Source organism: Miscanthus floridulus, chromosome 11 (genome assembly GCF_019320115.1).
Source record: "Miscanthus floridulus cultivar M001 chromosome 11, ASM1932011v1, whole genome shotgun sequence".
NCBI classification, from domain to species: Eukaryota; Viridiplantae; Streptophyta; class Magnoliopsida; order Poales; family Poaceae; genus Miscanthus; species Miscanthus floridulus.
The window spans coordinates 69,286,447-69,307,363 of NC_089590.1; the positions used below are offsets into that span (position 1 = coordinate 69,286,447).

At 51.8% G+C, this 20,917-nt stretch overlaps 1 protein-coding gene across 1 annotated transcript; it reads left to right on the forward strand.

Annotated features, from left to right (window-relative positions):
• Positions 1 to 4,752: 4,752 nt before the first annotated feature.
• On the forward strand, positions 4,753 to 20,661 carry LOC136494740 (uncharacterized). The gene is made up of 4 exons (XM_066490917.1): positions 4,753 to 4,932; positions 20,011 to 20,107; positions 20,213 to 20,267; positions 20,350 to 20,661. The coding sequence occupies exons 1-4, from the start codon at positions 4,795 to 4,797 to the stop codon at positions 20,453 to 20,455; spliced, it is 396 nt and encodes a 131-aa protein (XP_066347014.1). The 5' UTR covers positions 4,753 to 4,794; the 3' UTR covers positions 20,456 to 20,661.
• The last annotated feature ends 256 nt before the right edge of the window (positions 20,662 to 20,917 follow it).

Consider the following 20,917-nt stretch of genomic DNA (forward strand, 5'->3'; position numbering starts at 1 on the left):
ATGGGAGAGAGTTATCGAGCATCGCTTGAGAGCAATAACGCGGGTCTCTATGAACCAATTTGGTTTCATGCCCGAAAGGTCAACCATGGAAGCCATTTTCTTAATAAGACAAGTTATGGAGCGGTATAGGGAGAAGAAGAAGGACCTACACATGGTTTTTATTGACTTGGAGAAGGCTTATGATAAAATACCAATGAATGTTATGTGGCGGGCTTTGGATAAACATAAAGTCCCAATAAAGTACGTCGGGCTCATTAAGGACATGTACAGCAATGTTGTGACTAGAGTTCGAACAAGTGATGGAGACACGGATGACTTCCCGATTAGGATAGGACTACATCAAGGGTCAGCTTTGAGCCCTTATTTGTTTGCTTTAGTGATGGATGAGGTCACAAGGGACATATAAGGGGACATCCCTTGGTGTATGCTTTTCGCGGATGATATAGTGCTAGTTGATGAAAGCCGGACAGGAGTGAATCAGAAACTGGAGTTATGGCGGGAGACTTTGGAGTCCAAAGGTTTTAGACTTAGTAGAACTAAAACTGAGTATATGAGATGTGACTTCGGCACTACTACTCGGGAGGAGGAAGATGTTAGTTTGGAAGGTCAAGTAGTGCATAGGAAGGATACCTTTCGATATTTAGGATCAATGCTACAGAGGGACGGTGGTATTGATGAAGTTGTTAGCCATAGAATCAAAGCAGGGTGGATGAAGTGGCGGCAAGCGTCTGGTGTCCTATGTGACAAAAGGGTACCACAGAAGCTAAAAGACAAGTTTTATAGGACGGCGATTAGACCTGCTATGTTGTATGGTGCAGAATGTTGGCCTACGAAAAGACGACATATTCAACAGCTAAGTGTCGCGGAAATGCGTATGTTGCGTTGGATTTGCGGTCATACAAGAAGGGATCGAGTTCGGAACGATGATATACGTGAGAGATTAGGGGTAGCGCCAATTGAAGAAAAGCTTGTCCAACACCGGTTGGGATGGTTTGGACATGTGCAACGGAGACCTCCAGATGCACCGGTGCATAGTGGAATCCTAAGTCAGGATAGTAACGTGAAGAGAGGCAGAGGAAGACCGAAGTTGACTTGGGTAGAGGCAATAAAAGGAGACTTGAAAGGATGGAATATACCCAAAGACTTAGCCTTAGATAGGAGTGCTTGGAAGACAGCTATTCATGTGCCTGAACCTTGATTGCTTCTGTTGGATTTCAACTCTAGCTTACCCCAACTTGTTTGGGATTTAAAGGCTTTGTTGTTAATAGAACTGCCAACACCTTCCTTTCTCCAATGTCTGCATAGAACTGCTACATGAAGGTGCTGGTGTTTAACCAGCTGCCATAACCATTGTTTCTATCAATTCTATCAATTAAAAGCATTCTCGCAATAAGCAAGCAAGGACCAATTTGCTTTAAATATCAATGGACAGTTAACTATATGATTATATGTAATCTGTATGATCACAATGGTATTGAGCTGAATGACAAAAAGGAAGTACAATTAATTTTAGGAGTAATTGGTCGAAGAGACACCTTCGAAGATAGCTCAGTTTTATATAGGATTAATAGTAGGATGCATAAGTTCAGGTCCATGCATGTTATCAACCAAGATAGTTATAGTACGACAGCACACAAGGTAACTTAATTATATTCCATCACTGATCAATGATGACTGACTATGCAGGCAACCTCCTTATATTAAAATTCCTTCCAACAACCAACCAATGCAAGATGAGTCCAAATTGTTTCTACATGCAATATTTCCAACGGGCTGTCCGAACACTATTAGTGTATTTTTCTCACAAACACTTGACATAAACCATGAAAAGTAATTTGAGACAAGCAAAGGTACAATGCACAAATAAAAGGTATAGTTTGGAAAGTTAAAGAGAAAACTAAGCCTGATATTGACGTTCACTAAGTAATAAATTACCTTTCTAGCAAGGCCAATCGCAAATACATCATTGGCAATGGGCTGTGCTCAGTAATAGAAGAACTGATAAATTTTATGAAGCAAAGACATCATTGACAATGGATGTATGCTGACTAACAAATGGAGAAAATGTGCAACTAATAGAACGACATTGTCACAAGATTCATTGAAGAATGAAATAATAAATTACCTTTCTAGCAAGGCCAATCACAAATACATCATTGGCAATGGGCTGTGCTCAGTAATAGAAGAACCGATAAATTTTATGAAGCAAAGATATCATTGACAGTGGATGTATGCTGACTAACAAATGGATAAAATGTGCAACTAATAGATCGACATTGTCACAAGATTCATTGAAGAATGAAATAACTATATACTCATCACTGTAGAACTCCATTGTCTCGGCCTTAAAAAGATCATCATTGCACCATCCCCAAGCCTCAGTAGATAACATGAATGTAACAATTTATAATCACTGTACATGGCAGGATATCAGTTCTGCACACAAGAGAACAACAAGAGATGATGGACACTGGGTGAGCTTACTCGCCGCAGCGAAGAGGGGAGCGCGGCCAAGATCCCCGCAGTGAGGATAGGGAGTTTAGGGAAGGGGAGGGAGAAGGCGAGAGAGCGCACGCCGGAGTTTAGGGTTTGGCACATCCGGCATGGTACCTAGGGTTTCACCGACAGGAGGAGCGCAGGCGCATCGGCGGGAGGAGGCATCGTGCAGGCCGAACGGAGGATGGGGGAGAGGGAGGAGGCCGCCGGGCCCCACCCACGCCGTCGCGTCGTCGCCTCGCGCCCGCCGCCGCCGCGGGAGGCAACGGGAGAGAGGAGGAGGCGGCGGCGGAGGAGGGCGTCCGCGACGCGCCGCTCGCGCCCGGCGCAGTCGCCGTCGCCGTCGCCCCTGTTGGCTTCGGGAGGAAGCGGAGAGAGAGGGGACGGGAGAGCTGAGTTTTTTTTTTCTTTTTTACTAAGGAGAAGCGGAAGCTCAGTCGCCGTCGCCGTCGCCCCTGTTGGCTTTTCGGGAGGACGAGGGAGGAAGCGGAGAGAGAGGGGACGGGAGAGCTGAGTTTTTTTTTCTTTTTTACTAAGGAGAAGCGGAAGCTCAGGTATATATTTGCTGGTCTGGATTCTGACGCAAAGCCAAAGAAGCGGATAAGAAGCCGGAGAAGCGTACGAGAAACAAAAGAAGCCACTCCGGGTGGAATCCGCTTCGACCAATCTAGGCCGTTGGATGGCGAGATCGAACGGATGAGAACAATTCAGGCGACGTAGAGGGTGCTTCTGGTTAAGAACCCCTCAAGGTCTGTAGAGTCAAAAACTATATACTCATCACTGTAGAACTCCATTGTCTCCGCCTTAAAAAGATCATCGTTGCACCGTCCCCAAGCCTCAGTAGATAACATGAATGTAACAATTTATAATCACTGTACATGGAAGGATATCAGTTCTGCACACAAGAGAACAACAAGAGATGATGGACACTGGGTGAGCTTACTCGCCACGACGAAGAGGGGAGCGCGGCCAAGATCCCCGCAGTGAGGATAGGGAGTTTAGGGAAGGGGAGGGAGAAGGCGAGAGAGCGCACGCCGGAGTTTAGGGTTTGGCACATCCGGCATGGTACCTAGGGTTTCACCGACAGGAGGAGCGCAGGCGCATCGGCGGGAGGAGGCATCGTGCAGGCCGAACGGAGGATGGGGGAGAGGGAGGAGGCCGTCGGGCCCCACCCACGCCGTCGCGTCGTCGCCTCGCGCCCGCCGCCGCCGCGGGAGGCAACGGGAGAGAGGAGGAGGCGGCGGCGGAGGAGGGCGTCCGCGACGCGCCGCTCGCGCCCGGCGCAGTCGCCGTCGCCGTCGCCCCTGTTGGCTTCGGGAGGAAGCGGAGAGAGAGGGGACGGGAGAGCTGAGTTTTTTTTTCTTTTTTACTAAGGAGAAGCGGAAGCTCAGTCGCCGTCGCCGTCGCCCCTGTTGGCTTTTCGGGAGGACGAGGGAGGAAGCGGAGAGAGAGGGGACGGGAGAGCTGAGTTTTTTTTTCTTTTTTACTAAGGAGAAGCGGAAGCTCAGGTATATATTTGCTGGTCTGGATTCTGACGCAAAGCCGAAGAAGCGGATAAGAAGCCGGAGAAGCGTACGAGAAACAAAAGAAGCCACTCCGGGTGGAATCCGCTTCGACCAATCTAGGCCGTTGGATGGCGAGATCGAACGGATGAGAACAATTCAGGCGACGTAGAGGGTGTTTCTGGTTAAGAACCCCTCAAGGTCCGTAGAGTTAAGGCCCTGTTTAGTTGCACCCCAAAATGCTAATTTTTTCAAGGTTCCCCGTCACATCGAATCTTTGGACGCATGCATGAAGCATTAAATATAAATAAAAAATAAAACTAATTACACAGTTTAGACGAAATCCACAAGATGAATCTTTTAAGCCTAATTAGACTATGATTGGACACTAATTGCCAAATAAAAACGAAAACGCTACCGTAGCGTTTTGCCAAAAATTTTGGCATCCAAAGTGGCCCTAAATACATGTGGAATTAAATGTTATAATGACGTTAGCATATCCATTTGGTCACGCCAATACATTATGACTATAATGTCGAGTCACACTATGATATTTTGCGCGTAAATAGGCTAGTTCTAAAAATGTTTGTGAGATGCTCTGTTTAAATAATAGTTTTTAATGAGCCAAAATAGAAAAATTCTAGTCTAGACATAGAGATGTCGAGAGCCCACGCAGGCCGCCAGGCCGGCCCGCAGTCGCTGTGCAAGGATAACTCCGAAGAAAATTCATTTTCGAGATGAACGGACAGTCCAGAACCCACTACTCGAAACCGCAGCCTTTGGCCAGTCACTGCCCATGGCTGCGGCGCCGAGGACCGGCCCCGGGTGCCTGGGGTCGCCTTCGGCTCAGGCTCCCTCGAGCTCCCTCGCCGGGGTTCAAGGCGCCCCGAAGCGACTGGGCGTATCGAAGTCGTCGTGGATCGTCCGCACTGAGGTATTGGTCTCTCCCACTTGTCCTGCTTGGTGCTCGGTTCTGTTCACGTTCGCAATTCGTCGTACGCCTGCTAGGTGGGGGAGAGACGTAGCTGAGCCTTGGTTGCCGTAGCTTCCTGTTATCCTTTTACTGTACAGCGTGTGGGAGCAAGGCGTTTCTTTTAATTGGTCTGTGTGCTGCACAAACAGCCAGAATCCAAAATTACATCCAGAAAAGAGATTGATGGATTGGTTCTTGCAGTTTTTTTTTAACTTCTCTGAAACTCGGGGTAATGGATGTTGCGCAAATTAACCGCTGCTGATTATTTATGCACTTATTTTTGAACGAATCATCAGGCACTTCTTGCGCTACTATGCATTGTACACACTCTCAAAAACAAATGCTCTGATGATTCAACTGCTATTGTAGCTATACAAATCAGACGCTTTGCTCTTGTTGCAATGTTTCTTTTGATTGGACATAATCGTGTTGTGGTTACAGCTATACACCGAATAAAAACAAAGTAGATAGGAGAGGGAGAGGCTAATGAAACTAGATTGTACAAAGAGGAATATGTAGGTCCATATAGAGAAGATGAATATACAGCAGCCTGTTTTCAGACAATTAACAGAAGTCAAGTCCATAGTTTAGCTTGTTTAACAGATTTAAATGCTTAGTGATTCGTGGTTTTGCTGAACTCTTGCGGTACTCTTATGAATTGGGGCAGCATCTGCATTTTTCTTTAGGATGAAATCTTGTGTACCAAATTAACCTCTGCACTTGGGGGCACCAATTTGTTGCTATTTGCCAAATAATCAAGGTGGGGAAATGCCCCCATGCTTTTTTCCTGTCCGACTGTCAGTGCCATATGTCTCTTGGCATTCAGAGCTAAAAGGAGGTGAATATACAGCAGCCTATGCTTTAACAAAAGCCATGTCTTTAGTTTAGTTTAACAGGCTCCAGAGAACAGTTACTTCTCAGGCTTTACCGAACATATATTTTTCCGGTCAATTTGGGGGAGCAGGCTCCACCTACTTGTATTTCATTGAGCGAAAACAGGGCTGACAGCCTACAGCAAACATATATCCCCTGACAGGCCAAGGCGGAGATACATGAGAGGGAGAGAGAGAATCAACTCAGAGAGTTACAGCAAAGAAGGTAGTCTCTCCATGTCTTGATATCAGCCTTATCATGTATCTGCAAGCACAGAAGTCCGCTTCTCTAACAGCAGCACGAATCACATGTGTGTCATTCTGGTCATAAAAAAGCAAACCGTTCCGAGCGTTTCGGAGACACCACAGGATGATCAAAATCATATCCAAGCGGACAGAGGAGGGTAGATCGTGAAGGAAGATATGCTCGGGAATAGAATGGATTGATTAGTGAGATTGTATAGAGTGTACAATATGTAGGCAAGGATATCCTAGGGTTTATACAATCAAGTACCCAATCAACGGAGATCATTGCCTAATACTCAATCATCAACCATCAAACCCCTTGGGCACCTAGGCCCATGTGACCAGCCCATTAACCCTCTAAACCTCATTCTAACACGCCCCCGCAGTCTGATCGTCAGCCACTGCGCACGTTCAGACTGGACCTGAACTCCGTGAAGACTGAAGAAAGAAGACCTTTGGTGAAGATATCAGCATACTGCGACGATGTTGGTACATGAAGGACACGCACATCACCAACGGCAACCCGTTCCCGAACGAAGTGGAGGTCGATCTCAATGTGCTTGGTGCGCTGACGCTGAATCGGGTTGGAGGACATGTAGACCGCGTTGATGTTGTCACAATAGACCAGCGTGGCATGGCGAAGAGGGGTATGGAGTTCCTGAAGGAGCTGACGCAGCCAGGCAGCCTCGGCTACACCATTAGCCATTGCGCGATACTCAGCCTCAGCACTGGATCTTGAGACGGTGCTCTAACGCTTGGAGGACCAGGAGATGAGATTGTCACCAAGAAACACAGCATAGCTCGAGGTGGACTTGCGCGTATTCGGACAACCAGCCCAATCAGCATCAGTGTAGACAACAAGATCAGGCGACGAAGATGGTCGCAGCAGGAGCCCCAAGTGAAGAGTGCCTCGAACATAGTGAAGAATCCGTTTGAGCGTCGCGAGATGAGGCTCACAAGGATCGTGCATGTGAAGGAAGATCTGTTGAACAACATATGCAATATCTGGCCGAGTGAACGTTAAGTACTGTAAGGCACCAGCGATACTGCGAAAATCATAGGCATCTGCCACTGTCGCGCCTTGAGCAGTGGAGACCTTGGGATTGGTGTCGACTGGAGTAGAGCACGGCTTGCATTCTGCCATCCCAGCGCGAGCGAGGATATCCATCATGTACTGCCTCTGAGAAAGGAGAAGACCATCGCCACAACGCTAAACATGCATACCAAGGAAGTGATGCAGTTCACCGAGGTCTTTCATAGAGAATTCCCGCTGGAGAGCCAAGATAATCCACCGAAGAAGACCGGGTGAGGAAGCGGTGAGGATGATGTCATCAACATAGAGCAGGAGATATGCAGTATCGGATCCGCGCTGATAGACAAAAAGCGAGGTGTCTGACTTAGCTTCAACAAATCCAAGGGAGACCAAATACGTAGCAAACCAACTGTACCAAGCACGAGGAGCCTGTTTCAATCCATAGAGAGACTTGTTGAGACAACAGACAAAGTCAGAATGAGTAGGGTCTTCAAAACCAGACGGTTGTACGCAATAAACTGTCTCAGTCAAGGTGCCGTGCAAGAAGGCATTCTTCACATCTAGTTGGTGGACAGGCCATCGACGCGAGAGGGCCAGAGAGAGCACTGTGCGAACAGTAGCCGGCTTCACCACGGGACTGAAGGTCTCATCGAAGTCCACTCTAGGCCGCTGGGTGAATCCACGAAGAACCCAGCGTGCCTTGTATCGCTCGAGAGAGCCATCAGCATGAAACTTGTGCTTGAAGATCCACTTGCCTGTGACCACATTGGCCCGAGAGGGGCGCGGCACCAGATCCCATGTGTGATTCTGCAACAAAGCAGCATGTTCCTCGTCCATAGCAGTGCACCAATTTGGATCGGCAAGCGCACTGCGATAGGCAATGTTTTCCTAAACGGTAAACGGTCTTTACACGGTCGCCCTTCGTTTAGCGTCTAGGCTGTTTACACGGTGTTTAAACGAAGTTAAACGGTCTAAACGATTTTGTACTTTTTAAAAAATACATATAATTACATATGTGCATGTAAAAAATCAAGTATTCTAGCATTTATACATATTTATCCGAGTAAAAATTAATTATTTTGATATGTATATATATTTATGCATGTGAAAAGAACCAAATATAGATATTTATGCACGTAACATATCAAGTGTACACATTTATAAATATAATAAACTTAAGTATACAAATTTATCCATACAAAACTGAAGTAGATTTACCTCGTGTTCATCTAAACAACCGTTTAAACAGCTGTTTAGCCCGTTTAATACCGTTTATCTCCGTTCCGTTTAGGCCGTTTAGACTGTTTTTTTCTGTTTTTTTGACCGTTTAAATGGTCAACCGTTTAATTTCTGTTTACTCCATAAACACAACAGTTTACCACCGTTTACCGTTTAGTGGCCGTTTAATCGGCCGTTTAGGCCGTTTGGGCGAACATTGGCGATAGGTCTTCGGCACAGGCGACAGTGGCGCGGCGTGGTAGACGGAGGGAATCCGAAAACCGGTTTTCACGCGTGTGGTCATGGTGTGCTGGTTGGTGACAGGAGGAACTGGAACGACGCCCTTGGGCAGCGGTGCTGGACCCGTAGGCAACAACGGTGAAGAGCTGCTGGCAGGAGCCGACGGAGCCAATGGCGTGCTGTGGGTAGCCGGCGAGGGACTGCCGGCAGGGAGCACGGGAGCAGTGGGGCGGCTCCGGCACGAGTAGACGTGCTTGATGACACGTGCCGGGGCAACCCACTGCTGAGGACTGGGCGCCGATGCTGCTGGCGCCACCGCAAAACCTGGCGGAGGGCCGCGTGGTGAAGGAGATTCGGCCAGGGTTGGGAACCCAGGCGGGGGACCCCGGGCGCTGGGTGCCGCAGCACGTGGCTGTGCGGGCGAAGAACCGGCTGGGAGCGCTTCAAGTGCTGCTGAACCAGCCGTGTCCAAGCTCGTAGAGGGGCCGGCTGGGAGCTCATCAAGCGCTGTTGGACCAGCCGAACCGGGTGCCGCACGTGGCTGTGCGGGAGGAGCACCAGAACCTGCAAGGAGGAAGCTTTGTGCGGACCCAATGGGAGCTGGCACATAGTCAGTCACATCCAAAAAATCAAAGTCCGCCGGCGAAGAGAAAGAGCCGCGCTCAGCATAGGGAAAAACCGACTCGTCGAAGACAACATGACGAGAGATGATCAATCTGTTGGAAGAGAGGTCAAGGCAGCGGTATCCTTTATGATGAGCAGAGTATCCCAGAAAAACACACATGGTGGACCGGGGAGAAGCTGTAGCAGACAGGTTGGGGTAGCATTTGCAACCGAAGACACGAAGATGATCATAGGAGGGAGTAGTCCCAAGAAGGGCATGGTGCGGGGTGGAGGATCTAAGCGTCTTGGTGGGCAGAATGTTGATGAGGTAGGTGGCTGTCTGCAGGGCTTCGACCTAGAAGGAGGGTGGAAGGGACGCCTGAAACAGAAGGCAGCGAACAACATTGTTGATGGAACGGATGATGCGCTCAGCCTTACCGTTTTGGGGCGAGGTGTAGGGGCGTGACATGCGAAGGTGAACACCATGGGAGAGGAAGAAAGTGCGGGAACTAGAGTTGTCAAACTCCCATCCCTTGTCGCACTAGACTGCCTTGAGGGTGGTGCCGAATTGGGTGGACACGTAGGGGCAATGAAATTAGTAAGCGTGGAGAAAGCGTCAGATTTGAGTTTTAAAGGAAACACCCATAAATAATGAGAGCAATCATCGAGGATAACCAAATAATATTTATAGCCCGAAACACTAAGAACTGGTGGAGTCCACAGATCACAATGTATAAGATCAAAATTATTGGACGCTCGAGATGCTGACACATGAAATGGAAGACGTACATGGCGGCCTAACTGACATGCATGACAAAGCGAGGAACTAGTATCATGACGACAGGTAGGAAGACCAGACGACGCTAGCTTGGAGAGCGCCTCGTGTCCAGGATGACCGAGACGGCGATGCCAGAGTGCAGACCCAGAGGCGGCGACCAGGGAGTGTGCAGTTGGCAGATGAAGAGGGTACAATGGCTCGGAGCTATTGCACCTGACGATCACGTTCCGAGACTGTAGATCCTTCACAGAACAAACAGTCAGGTCAAACTCAACAGAGCAATTGTTGTCAATAGTAAACTGGCGAACAGAAATAAGATTCTTAATAAGTTATGGTGAGACCAAAACATTATTAAGATGTAAAGGAGGAGGAATAACTGTAATGCCAGTGGCTGTAACGGGAAGTAAGGAAGTAAGGAACCGTTACCAACAACAATGGACGAAGGAGTAGGATACCGCAAAGGAACAATGTGTGAAAGAGTACCGGAATGTGAGGTCATGTGAGAGGAAGCACCTGAGTCGAAGTACCATTCGTTATTCTAGGTCTGATTCAGGGTTATGGTGCTGAAAGTCGACGCGAGGGAGGGCTGGTCCCAGGAGGGAAGGCCAGCCATGGGGTTGTAGAACCCAGGAGGAGTCCACTGACCGACTGGAGCAGTCCACTGGCCGGCCACGTCCACGCAGGGCCAGCTGTAGCTGGCTGGAGAAGAGGCTGCTGCTACGCCAACAGTACCTGCTGCTGTGCCAGTAGCGCCTACTGCTGAGGTGGGCGCGGCGGAAGAGGGGCCAGCGAAGGCCGCGGGCCAGGCCACATCTGGATGGCCCCAGCCCACGGATTGTGGAAAGAAGGCCACGGTGCGCCGCCGGTGTGCTTGGACTGCCCGCCGATCGAAGAGCCGGCAGCCGCCGATTGGCTGCCGGGCTGCTATCCAGAGCCATCGTGCTTGCCACCGCGTTTGCTGCGGCGGCTCTTGGAGGGAGCAGACGTGCCCCTGGAGCCCGAGCCGCCCGTGCTGGGCTGCTGGACAGCAGGAGGGCGCGGGGCGGTGGTCGCGAGCCGGCGGAGGATGCGACAAGGGCGGTCTGCTGGGAGGGCGCTTGGTTCTCCATGGTGAGTTCCTCCAGCAGTAGGTCAGCCTTGGCGTCAAGGAACGAGGGGAAGGGGCAGCCGCGCCGGAGGTGCATGGCGATCGACTTGAACTTCTCGTTCAGACCCTAGATGAGGTTGAGCACAAGGGATCGATCAGTGACGACCTCACCCAAGTTCCCAAGCATGTCCGCCATGCGCTTGAGCTCCCTGCAGTAGTCCGTGATGGACAAATCACCTTGGACGAAGTTCCGGAACTTGGCGTCAAGGTAGAGGGCGCGCGTCTCGCGGTTGCTGAAGAACTGCGACTCAATAGCACGCCAGGCGGCGCGAGCAGTGGAGTTCTGGCCCGAGATCGTCTTGGCCAAGTCGTCGGTGACGGTCACTTGGATCCACGACTTGACGACGCAGTCCATGCGCGCCCAGTCGGGGTAGCCAGGTGCCAGAGCGTCCTCGAGGACGTGATGCTGAAGGGAGTACTTCCCAACAGCCAACAGCGAGAAGGAATTGATCGCACCACCGATTGTAGTTGTCGGAGTTGAGGTCGAGGACGACGGTGATGAGATTCCGGATGTTCTGGATAGCCACTGCTTGGGTATGGAGGTTGGCGATGGCAGCAGCCTCTTGGAGAAGCAGGGCTTTATGAAGGTCGGTGTGGTGGGAGGCGCGATCATCCTCACCGTCTGATGGGGGTTCGTTGTCGGAGGGCGCCTCGTCGTTGGCATGCTCCTGTTCAGCACGAGCCATGGCATCGCGCTCGGTAGCGGCGGTCTTGGCTTCCTGCTCGGCGGCGGCGGAGCGTGATAGGGCAGCATCGCGTGCAGCCTTCCGGGCGGCCGCGCGCTCAAGCGCAGCGGCTTCGACGTCGGCCTTGGCCTGGGCAGCGGCCTTGGCTTGGGCGTTGGGATCGACGGGGTGCTCAACTACCGCGGAAGCAGAGGCCGTGGCAGCGGCGGCGGCAGCAGTGGCCGCGCGCAGGGTGAGCGGAGGAGTCCCAGGCATCGCAGCGCAGCGAGGAGGCCGGCGCGAGGGCAAGGGAGAAAGGCGTGCAGGAAGGAGGGCGCGGCCCCGGAGGCGCGCTAGGGCAGCGGAAAGGGAATCGGGGCGGAGACCCGGACTTGTGATACCATGAAGGAAGATATGCTCGGGAATAGAATGGATTGGTTAGTGAGATTGTACAGGGTGTACAATATGTAGGATATCCTAGGGTTTATAGAATCAAGTACCCAATCAACGGAGATCCTTGCGTGATACTCAATCATCAACCATCAAACCCCCTGGGCGCCTAGGCCCATGTGGCCAGCCCATTAACCCTCTAAACCTCATTCTAATAGATCGAGGCCCTCCCCAGTGAGTCAGGGCTGGCGCTGGTCACCAGGCGACACTGGAATAGGGAGACAACTTCAGACCCTTCGAGCGCAGCTGCAGGAGATGAAGATGTAATCCCCGGCTTCAAGGATTCTAGGACCGTTTTTGCAGAAAGAACTTAACATTCCCAGGAAGTCTGCAGTCCCTGTTAGAATAGGCGCCCTAATGGGCTGGCCTTGGGCCTGGCGCCTAGCCTATTAGGCTGGCTGTCTTAGGGGATAAGATAGATAGATTACATTGATAAGGCAAGGTCACCGTTGATTGGGTGTTTCTATAAACCCTATTGATCCTTGCCTATATATTGCACCCTGTACTGCTGCTAATCTATCAATCAATTCCTGAGACCTATTCGCTCTTATGGTATCAGCCGCCTAGGTTTAGGTCTCCTCTTCCGCTGCCCACTCCACGCGCGCCGGCCCTCGCCGCGCTGTGCCCCTCCGCGCGCCGGTACCCACTGTGCTGCGCCACCATGCTCTCCACCCCTCCAGCAACCCCCAGGACTGGGGACGATCTGGACGCCTCCTCTGCCACCATCCAGGCAAACGCCGTCGCCTAACGCCTCGACGTGGAGAAGGCCAATGAGGCTGCCGCCGCTGCTCAACGTCTTGAACGCGAGCATCAGGCTGCGCGTGATGCTGCCCTAGCACGCGCCCTACAAGCTGAGGAGGAGGCCACAGCCGCGACTAAGGATCGTGACGCCGCCGCCCAGCACGCTAGTGAGGCACTGGCGCGCGCTGCCAAGGAGCGGGCGGCCGCTGCTGCCGCTGTTGCTCCGGAACCCTCTGGCGCCGCACCTGGAGGCACTTCAGCGTCGCCACCCGATCTTCGGGCTGCCATGCTGCATCACGAGGTCGTTGCCCTTCTGCAGCTCTATGCTCAGGCTGTTGCGATCAGCAACATCCGGAACCACGTCACCACCATCCTCGATGTCGATTCTGGTAACTTCAACCGCTGGCGTGATCAGTTTCTTCTCATCCTCGGCAAGTTCTCCCTCCAGGATCACGTTCGAGAGGAACCTCCAGCCCCAATTCCTCCTGATTGGGCCTGGATGGACTGCGTCGTCAAGTCTTGGATCGTCGCCACGCTCACCGACGACCTTGGCGAGATCATCTCCGCCCAGGGCTCCATCGCTCAGCATGCCTAGCTCGCCGTCGAGTCGCAGTTCCTTGGCAACCGTGAGGCTCGCTCCATCCACCACGAGACGCGGTTTCGCAACTTCGTCCAGGGCGACCTCTCCGTCACCGACTACTGCCGCAAGCTGAAAAAGATGGCCGATGATCTCACGGCCCTTGGCGAGGTCGTCACCGACCGCACGCTCGTCCTCAACGTGATTCGCGGCCTCAACGAGCGCTTCAGCCACGTTGGGACGCTCCTTCGTCGCGCTCGACCGTTCCCCACCTTCCTGGAGGCTTGTGACGACCTCATCCTCGAGGAACTCACCATGGAGACCCGCAAGGACGCACCTGCCACTGCGCTCCCCGCCTCCACCACTCCTAGCCCTGCCCCTGCGTCCTCCGGCACGGGCGCTAGTGGGAACTCCAAGCCGCCTAACAACCGTCGCAGCAAGCGCGGCGGTGGCGGCAAAGGCAACAACGGCGGTGGCCCTCCTGGACAGGTGTCACGCCCCACTGGTGGCGCACAACAGCAGCAGCACCCTGCTAGAATGCAGCAGCAGCCGGGCGGCCATGGCCCAGCATCTACAACCCCTGGACCGGGACCATTCAGATGTGGCCAGGGGGACCTCGTCCACCGCTGGCACCCATCCCAGTGCCTCCTCACTTGCAGGCGCAACAGCAGGCACAACAACATGCGCAGCAGCACGCCCTTGCTGCTCACCAGCAGGCCGTTGCCCTCCCTACTCCTGATGGCACTGGACAGTGGGTCGCCCCCGGGTATTACAACCCGGTGGCCGGCCTCCCCTCTTGGGACCCGACGGCCCTCGCCTCCGCCTTCAGCACAACGTCGTTGACCCCTCCTACGTCCAACGAGTGGTACTTCGACTCAGGTGCTACTTCACATATGACATCTCAGTCCTCCTCTCTTTCACATGTTCTTCTCCCGCGGTACCCAACTCCTTTATCCATTGTTGTCGGTAATGGCTCTCTTCTCCCTGTCATGGCCACTGGCTCTACAGAGTTGTCTCGTAATTTACGTCTTAATAATGTCCTTGTGTCGCCACAAATTATTAAGAATCTTATCTCTGTTCGCCAATTTACTACCGACAATAATTGTTCTGTTGAGTTTGACCCCGCTGGTTGTTCTGTGAAGGTTCTTCCATCTCGGACCGAGATCGTCAGGTGCAATAGCTCTGGGCCACTATACCCTCTGCGCCTACCCCCAGCACACTCCCTTGTCGCCCAGGCTTCCTCCCCGCTGTGGCATCGGCGTCTTGGCCACCCCGGTCATGAGGCGTTGTCGAAGCTCGCGTCTAGTGTCTCCTGTCATATTCAGGATTGCTCAGAGTTATGTCATGCTTGTCAGTTAGGGCGTCATGTTCGTTTGCCCTTTCATGAGTCCACCTCTTGCGCGTCTAGCAAGTTTGATCTTATACATTGTGATTTATGGACCTCTCCAGTTGTCAGCATTTCTGGTTATAAATACTACTTGGTCATACTTGATGATTGCACTCATTATTTGTGGACGTTTCCTTTGCGGCTTAAATCTGACACTTTCAGCACGCTTGCTCACTTCATCGCTCACGCCTCCACCCAGTTTGGTGCCCGGGTCAAGGCTGTTCAGTGCGACAACGGGAGAGAGTTGGACAACTCTAGCTCCCGTCAGTTTTTCCTCGCTCAGGGCATCCACCTTCGCATGTCCTGTCCCTACACATCGTCTCAAAACGGTAAAGATGAATGCATTATTCGCTCCATCAATAATGTTGTTCGCTCACTGCTCTTTTAGGCGTCCATGCCTCCGTCCTACTGGGTAGAGGCCCTCTCTACAGCCATTGTTCCGCTCAACATCCTGCCTACCAAGACTCTACAGTTTTCCACGCCGCACCTTGCCCTGTTCGACAAGCCACCAGCATATGATCATCTACGAGTCTTTGGTTGCAAATGTTACCCAAACATGTCGGCTACTGCACCCCACAAACTCGCCCCTAGGTCTGTCCTGTGTGTCTTCCTAGACTATTCCGCTCATCACAAAGGGTACCGCTGCCTTGACCTCTCCTCCAATAGAGTCATCGTCTCCCGGCACGTCATCTTCGATGAAACGGCCTTTCCCTTTGCTGAGCACCATGGTCCTAGTGCTCCAGCGGACCTACAGTTCCTCGATAACGATACTACTGACCCTATGCTCCCTCCTATTGGACCGATGCACAAGTTTTTGTCTGCAGGAACACCACCCAGCACCGCTGATGTCTCCAGCGCCCCTGCCGGTCCCATTGCGACTGTGCCTGGGGCGCCCCTGCCTGCCGATGATGCTGATGATCCACCGGCGCCCGCGCTCTACATTCCACCAGCGCTGCGGGCGTCGGGGACACCTACCGCGCCACGCGCGGCCACGGCGCTGCCCAGCACGCCTAGAGAGGCCTCCCCGCTCTACATCCCGCCTGCCCTGCGTGCAGGCGCAGGACCCCCCCCCCCCCCCCCCCCCCCCCCCCCGGGTTCCCACCTCTCCGATCGGATCGGGCCTTCACGTACCACTACACGCATCGACCCCGACCGCTGGCTACTCCTGTACCAGCCGCCCCGACACCTCCTGCTCCGGATGCTCCTGCACCGGCCGCCCCGCTACCTAAGGGCGCCGTTGCTGTCACTCCAGTGACGAACCAACACGCTATGGGCACGCGGTCGAAGAGCGGCTATCGGATGCCTGCCGCCTACCACGCCACCCCCCTCTGCTGGTGTTGACTTCGATGAGACGTTCAGTCCTGTGGTGAAGCCCGCTACTGTCCGCACGGTGCTCTCCTTGACGCACTCTCGCAGCCGGCCCATCCACCAGCTAGATGTGAAGAACGCCTTCCTTCATGGCAATCTGTCTGAGATTGTGTATTGCCAGCAGCCGTCCGGGTTCGAAGATCCAGCTCACCCGGACTTTGTCTGCCTTCTGAAGAAATCCCTATACGGCCTGAAGTAGGCTCCTCGCGCATGGTACAGCCGGATGGCCTCATTCCTGCTATCTATTGGGTTTGTGGAAGCCAAGTCAGACACCTCACTTTTTATTTACCAGCGTGGATCAGATACAGCCTACCTGTTGCTCTATATGGATGACATTGTCCTCACAGCTTCCTCACCCGGTCTTCTTCGGCGGATTATCTCAGCGCTTCAGCAGGAGTTCGCCATGAAAGACCTCGGTGCATTGCATCACTTCCTTGGTATGCAGGTTCAGCGAAGTGGTGATGGCCTCCTCTCACAGCGATAGTATATGCTGGACATTCTAGAACGTGCAGGGATGACAGAGGGCAAGCCGTGCTCCACTTCAGTTGACACCAATCCGAAGGTTGCTGCAGCTGATGGGGCCCCTGTGTCTGATGCTATAGACTTCCGCAGCCTTGCTGGAGCTCTCCAGTACCTTACGTTCACCCGCTCAGACATTGCATATGTAGTTCAGCAAGTCTGCCTCCACATGCATGATCCTCATGAGCCTCACCTTGCTGCCCTGAAGAGGATTCTTCGCTACGTTCGAGGCACTCTTCACCTTGGTCTCCTGCTGCGATCGTCTACTTCGACTGATCTTGTCGTCTACACCGACGCTGACTGGGCTGGTTGTCCGGACACTCGCAAGTCCACCTCAGGCTATGCGGTGTTCCTTGGCGACAACCTTGTTTCCTGGTCTTCGAAGCGCCAGAACACAGTGTCAAGATCCAGTGCTGAAGCCGAGTATCGTGCGGTGGCCAACGGAGTTGCAGAGGCTACTTGGCTCCGCCAGCTTACCATCAATGGTTTCTCTAACTGTCTTGGGGAGGAGCATGGATAGCATATAGTGGATCGGTAAGCTGCCAAGAATGGCGTTTACAAGCACCACCCGGCCACCATAGCTTAGGAGCCGGGACTTCCAGCCAGCAAGGTATCGGTCAGAGGAAGAGATAAGTGGCTGATAATCAGACACTCTCAGGTTGTGAGGAGAGAGGAGGAGACCTAGGTAAGGTTGGGGAACGAGGAAATGGAGCAGCCCAAAATCCGAGCCATAACCGTGGCTCAGTTCCATCAATATTCAAAGGGATAAATGTGGATTTCTGGAAATTAATGTAGAGGCCAGTGACGAGAGTGAAGTCGTCCAATAGACATTTTGGACATCTCACAGAGATAACATCTCCCTTGATTAAGATCAGAGTGTCGTTGGCGTACTCTAGCACAGGGCAAGGAAGGGTGTGGACAATGGGGTGACAGATGTCTCCAAGAGCAGAAGCACTGAAGAGAAGTTTCTGCAGCACATCGGCCACAATAATGAAGAGGTAAGGAGAGAGGGTCACCTTGCCGAAGGCCTTGACGGCAGCGAATCCAGTTTCCAGGCGCGCTGTTGAGCATGACAGCAGTCTTGCTCGTATGGAGGATGTCAGAAATCCATCCACGCCATTTGGATTCGAAGCCTCTAGCACAAAGGATGGCATCGAGGCTTGCCCATGACACCGAGTCGAACGCCTTTTTGAAATCCAGTTTGAGGATTGCAGTAGGCGCTTGGCGCTTGTAGCAGCAAGCTGCATAGACAAATTCTCAGCGATGTTTCGCCCGTAAACAAAACCTGTTTGGTCAGGGTCAATCAGGGTTGGGATGACCGAGCGGAGACGGTTGGCAAGGACTTCGGTGAGGAGCTTCATAGGACAGTTCTGAAGCGAGATAGGCCCATAAGCATCCTCCGTGTTCGCCCCTTCATTCTTCGGCAGCAGGATAAGATGAGCACGGTTGAGGCTGTCCAAATTTAGGGAGCCAGCATGGAAGGAATCGAACAGACAGACCAAGTCATTTTTTCAGGTGAGGCCAGAGAGCACGGTAGAAAGCCAGGTCAAAGCGCCGGGGCTAGAGTTCCTGTCCATGGCAAGCAAAGCAGCCGCAATTTCCTCCATATCAAAGGGGTGAGACAGCGAGTGGTTAGCCATAGCAGGTGAAGGGTAGAGGCCAGCAAGAGAGAACCTCCAAGACGTGTGGACGCTTTCACCAAACAAGGAAGAGTAGAAATTGGAGAGAATGGTCTCCTTGGCCATATGGTTGATGTGGGCGATCCCAGCATCCTCAAGGCTCATGATCGAATTTTTGCGTTTACAGCCGGAGGCGGAAGCATGGAAAAATCTTTTCATCCCAGTTGAAAGCCAGCCGGATGGAGAAGCGTTGGTGCGAATAGCAGAGTTTGTCCCGAAGAACATCCTGGAGACCGCACAGTGTGGAGCTGCAGAGAGCGTTTTCAAGATTTTCCAGAGGTCGGATCTCTTTGAGAAGATCCAGGGCAATGTTGAGGACGTGGAGATCGACCTCACGCTGATCTGGAGCCTGGTGGGTCTTGGCCCAGGACCCACAGACACAGTGGCATGCTTTAAGCCAGAGACAAAGCGTTTCCCGACCAAGGCATGACTGCTGGAGTTCCAGGCTGCAACAGCAATCTCCTTAAAGGCGGAATTCTTTAGCCAGAACTTTTCAAAAAGGAAACAGTGAGCTTTGGGGAGAAGGGAGGAGACGGTAATTAGGAGGGGGACATGGTCTGAGGTAAATCTGGTTAGGGCGATGAGGGAGGTGTTGGGGAAGACCAGATCCTACGCATTGTTGACAAAGTCTCCATCCAGATGGACAAGGGTGGGTGAGTTTCTCTGGTTTGACCAAGTGAAGGCACGTCCAAGGAGGGGGATTTCAATCAGCCCTAGCAAATTGATAGTGTCATTGAACATGACAGCTTCATTGGCACGGAAATTAGAGTTTTTCTTATCCTCCAGGCAACGTGCGAGGTTGAAATCCCCGAGAATAATCCAAGGGACATCTTCACTGGGTGCACAAGATTGAAGTTCATCTAGGAAGTTCTGGTTATCGGCATAGTTAGTGGGAGCATAAACATTGGTGCAGAGGAAGTAGGAGCCATCAGCAGCGAGCACAGCCTCAGTGGTGAGAGTGTATGTGTATCGTCGAGGGGTGGTGCCCAGGATTGAACAGAAGGCCGAATATTTTGTGTAGAGGAATTAAATTAACCTCTGCACCTGGGCTCTTATTCATTGCATATGTGCCAAATAATTGAGGTTGGGAAATGCGCCATACTCTTCACCTGTTAGTGCCTGTATCTTCACCTGTTAGTGCCTGTATCTGCTAACTCTCGTTGTATAGTTGTATTTCTCGGCCAAATCTAGATCTATGTAGACAGAAGGCTGTGGGGGTGCCGGTTACCGCACGACGACATTGGAGTTGTTGAGTTCTGGTGTATCTCTTTATCCCCTATGTAAGAATCTCCTTGAACAAAACTCTGGCATGGAAAAATGCCACAGCTGCTTTTAGTATCCAATGCTGGGCCAGCTAGGGCCATCTCCCATTTTAATTTAATTTCAGGTGGAGAGTCTTTCCTCCGGTTGACCCTAAAAAAAAGGAAACCTAGGATATCTTCACCTGTGTAGACTTAAGCCAAATATGTCTTATGTACATTGGCTTTTTATGTGCTAACTGAAATTATGGTTGCAGTCAAACGTTAGGAGGGAGAGACCAAAACGACCTGATCCTCCTTGCACCATCTGCAAAGGCACCGGGAGAATAGACTGCCGAAACTGCTTTGGCCGAGGTCTCTTTTAGTCCATCTCTGTGTTATCTTGTGGTATGCTGCTGTACCACAATCATTCATCGGCGTGATGTTTTCTCTCATCAAAATTTGGTCTGGGATTTACAGGCAGAACAAACCGTGCCGATCTGGTAATGCTTCCAAAGGGCGAATGGCCACAATGGTGAGACACATGATTGAGTCTTAGTTCTTAGTACTCTTCTCCATGGTTGTGCTAACTGCTAAACCTCACCACTCTTTCTCAGGTGTCGAATTTGTGGTGGTAGTGGACTGGATTACTGCCTCCGGTGCCATGGAACGGGTGAATATCGAGAACCCATGGGCTTCCACTTCACTGTCCAGAGAAAATGAGGTTCGCCTTGTATGCTACGATGTGCAGTGCAGTTGGTACCAGCTGCGGGGACATTGTAGTCACTCGGAGCATGTTTCTCTAGTGTTTCTGAGATGAGTTATGTCTAGTGCTAAACTGCTAACGCTGTAACAACGTTCCTATAAAAAAAATGGACCCTAGGCCCATTTACTTTAGATTTTGGTGTTCGATGACAAACACAATTAAATTGAACTAATGAATTTATAATTAATTGTTTTGTAGTTTAATAGGGTGCAAGACGTAACTTGGACGAAGGCGACATGATGATCCCATGATCAACATCATAAATAAGACTCTAGAAGCACAAGAGAAGACCTAAGATATTAAGCATAGTCCAAACACGAAGATGGAAACCAACCTGGACGCAAGATCGCGAAGAAACGAGCTCGACAGAAGTGACCGGACGCGGCTCTTATAGGGACCGGACGTGTCCGATCAGTTGC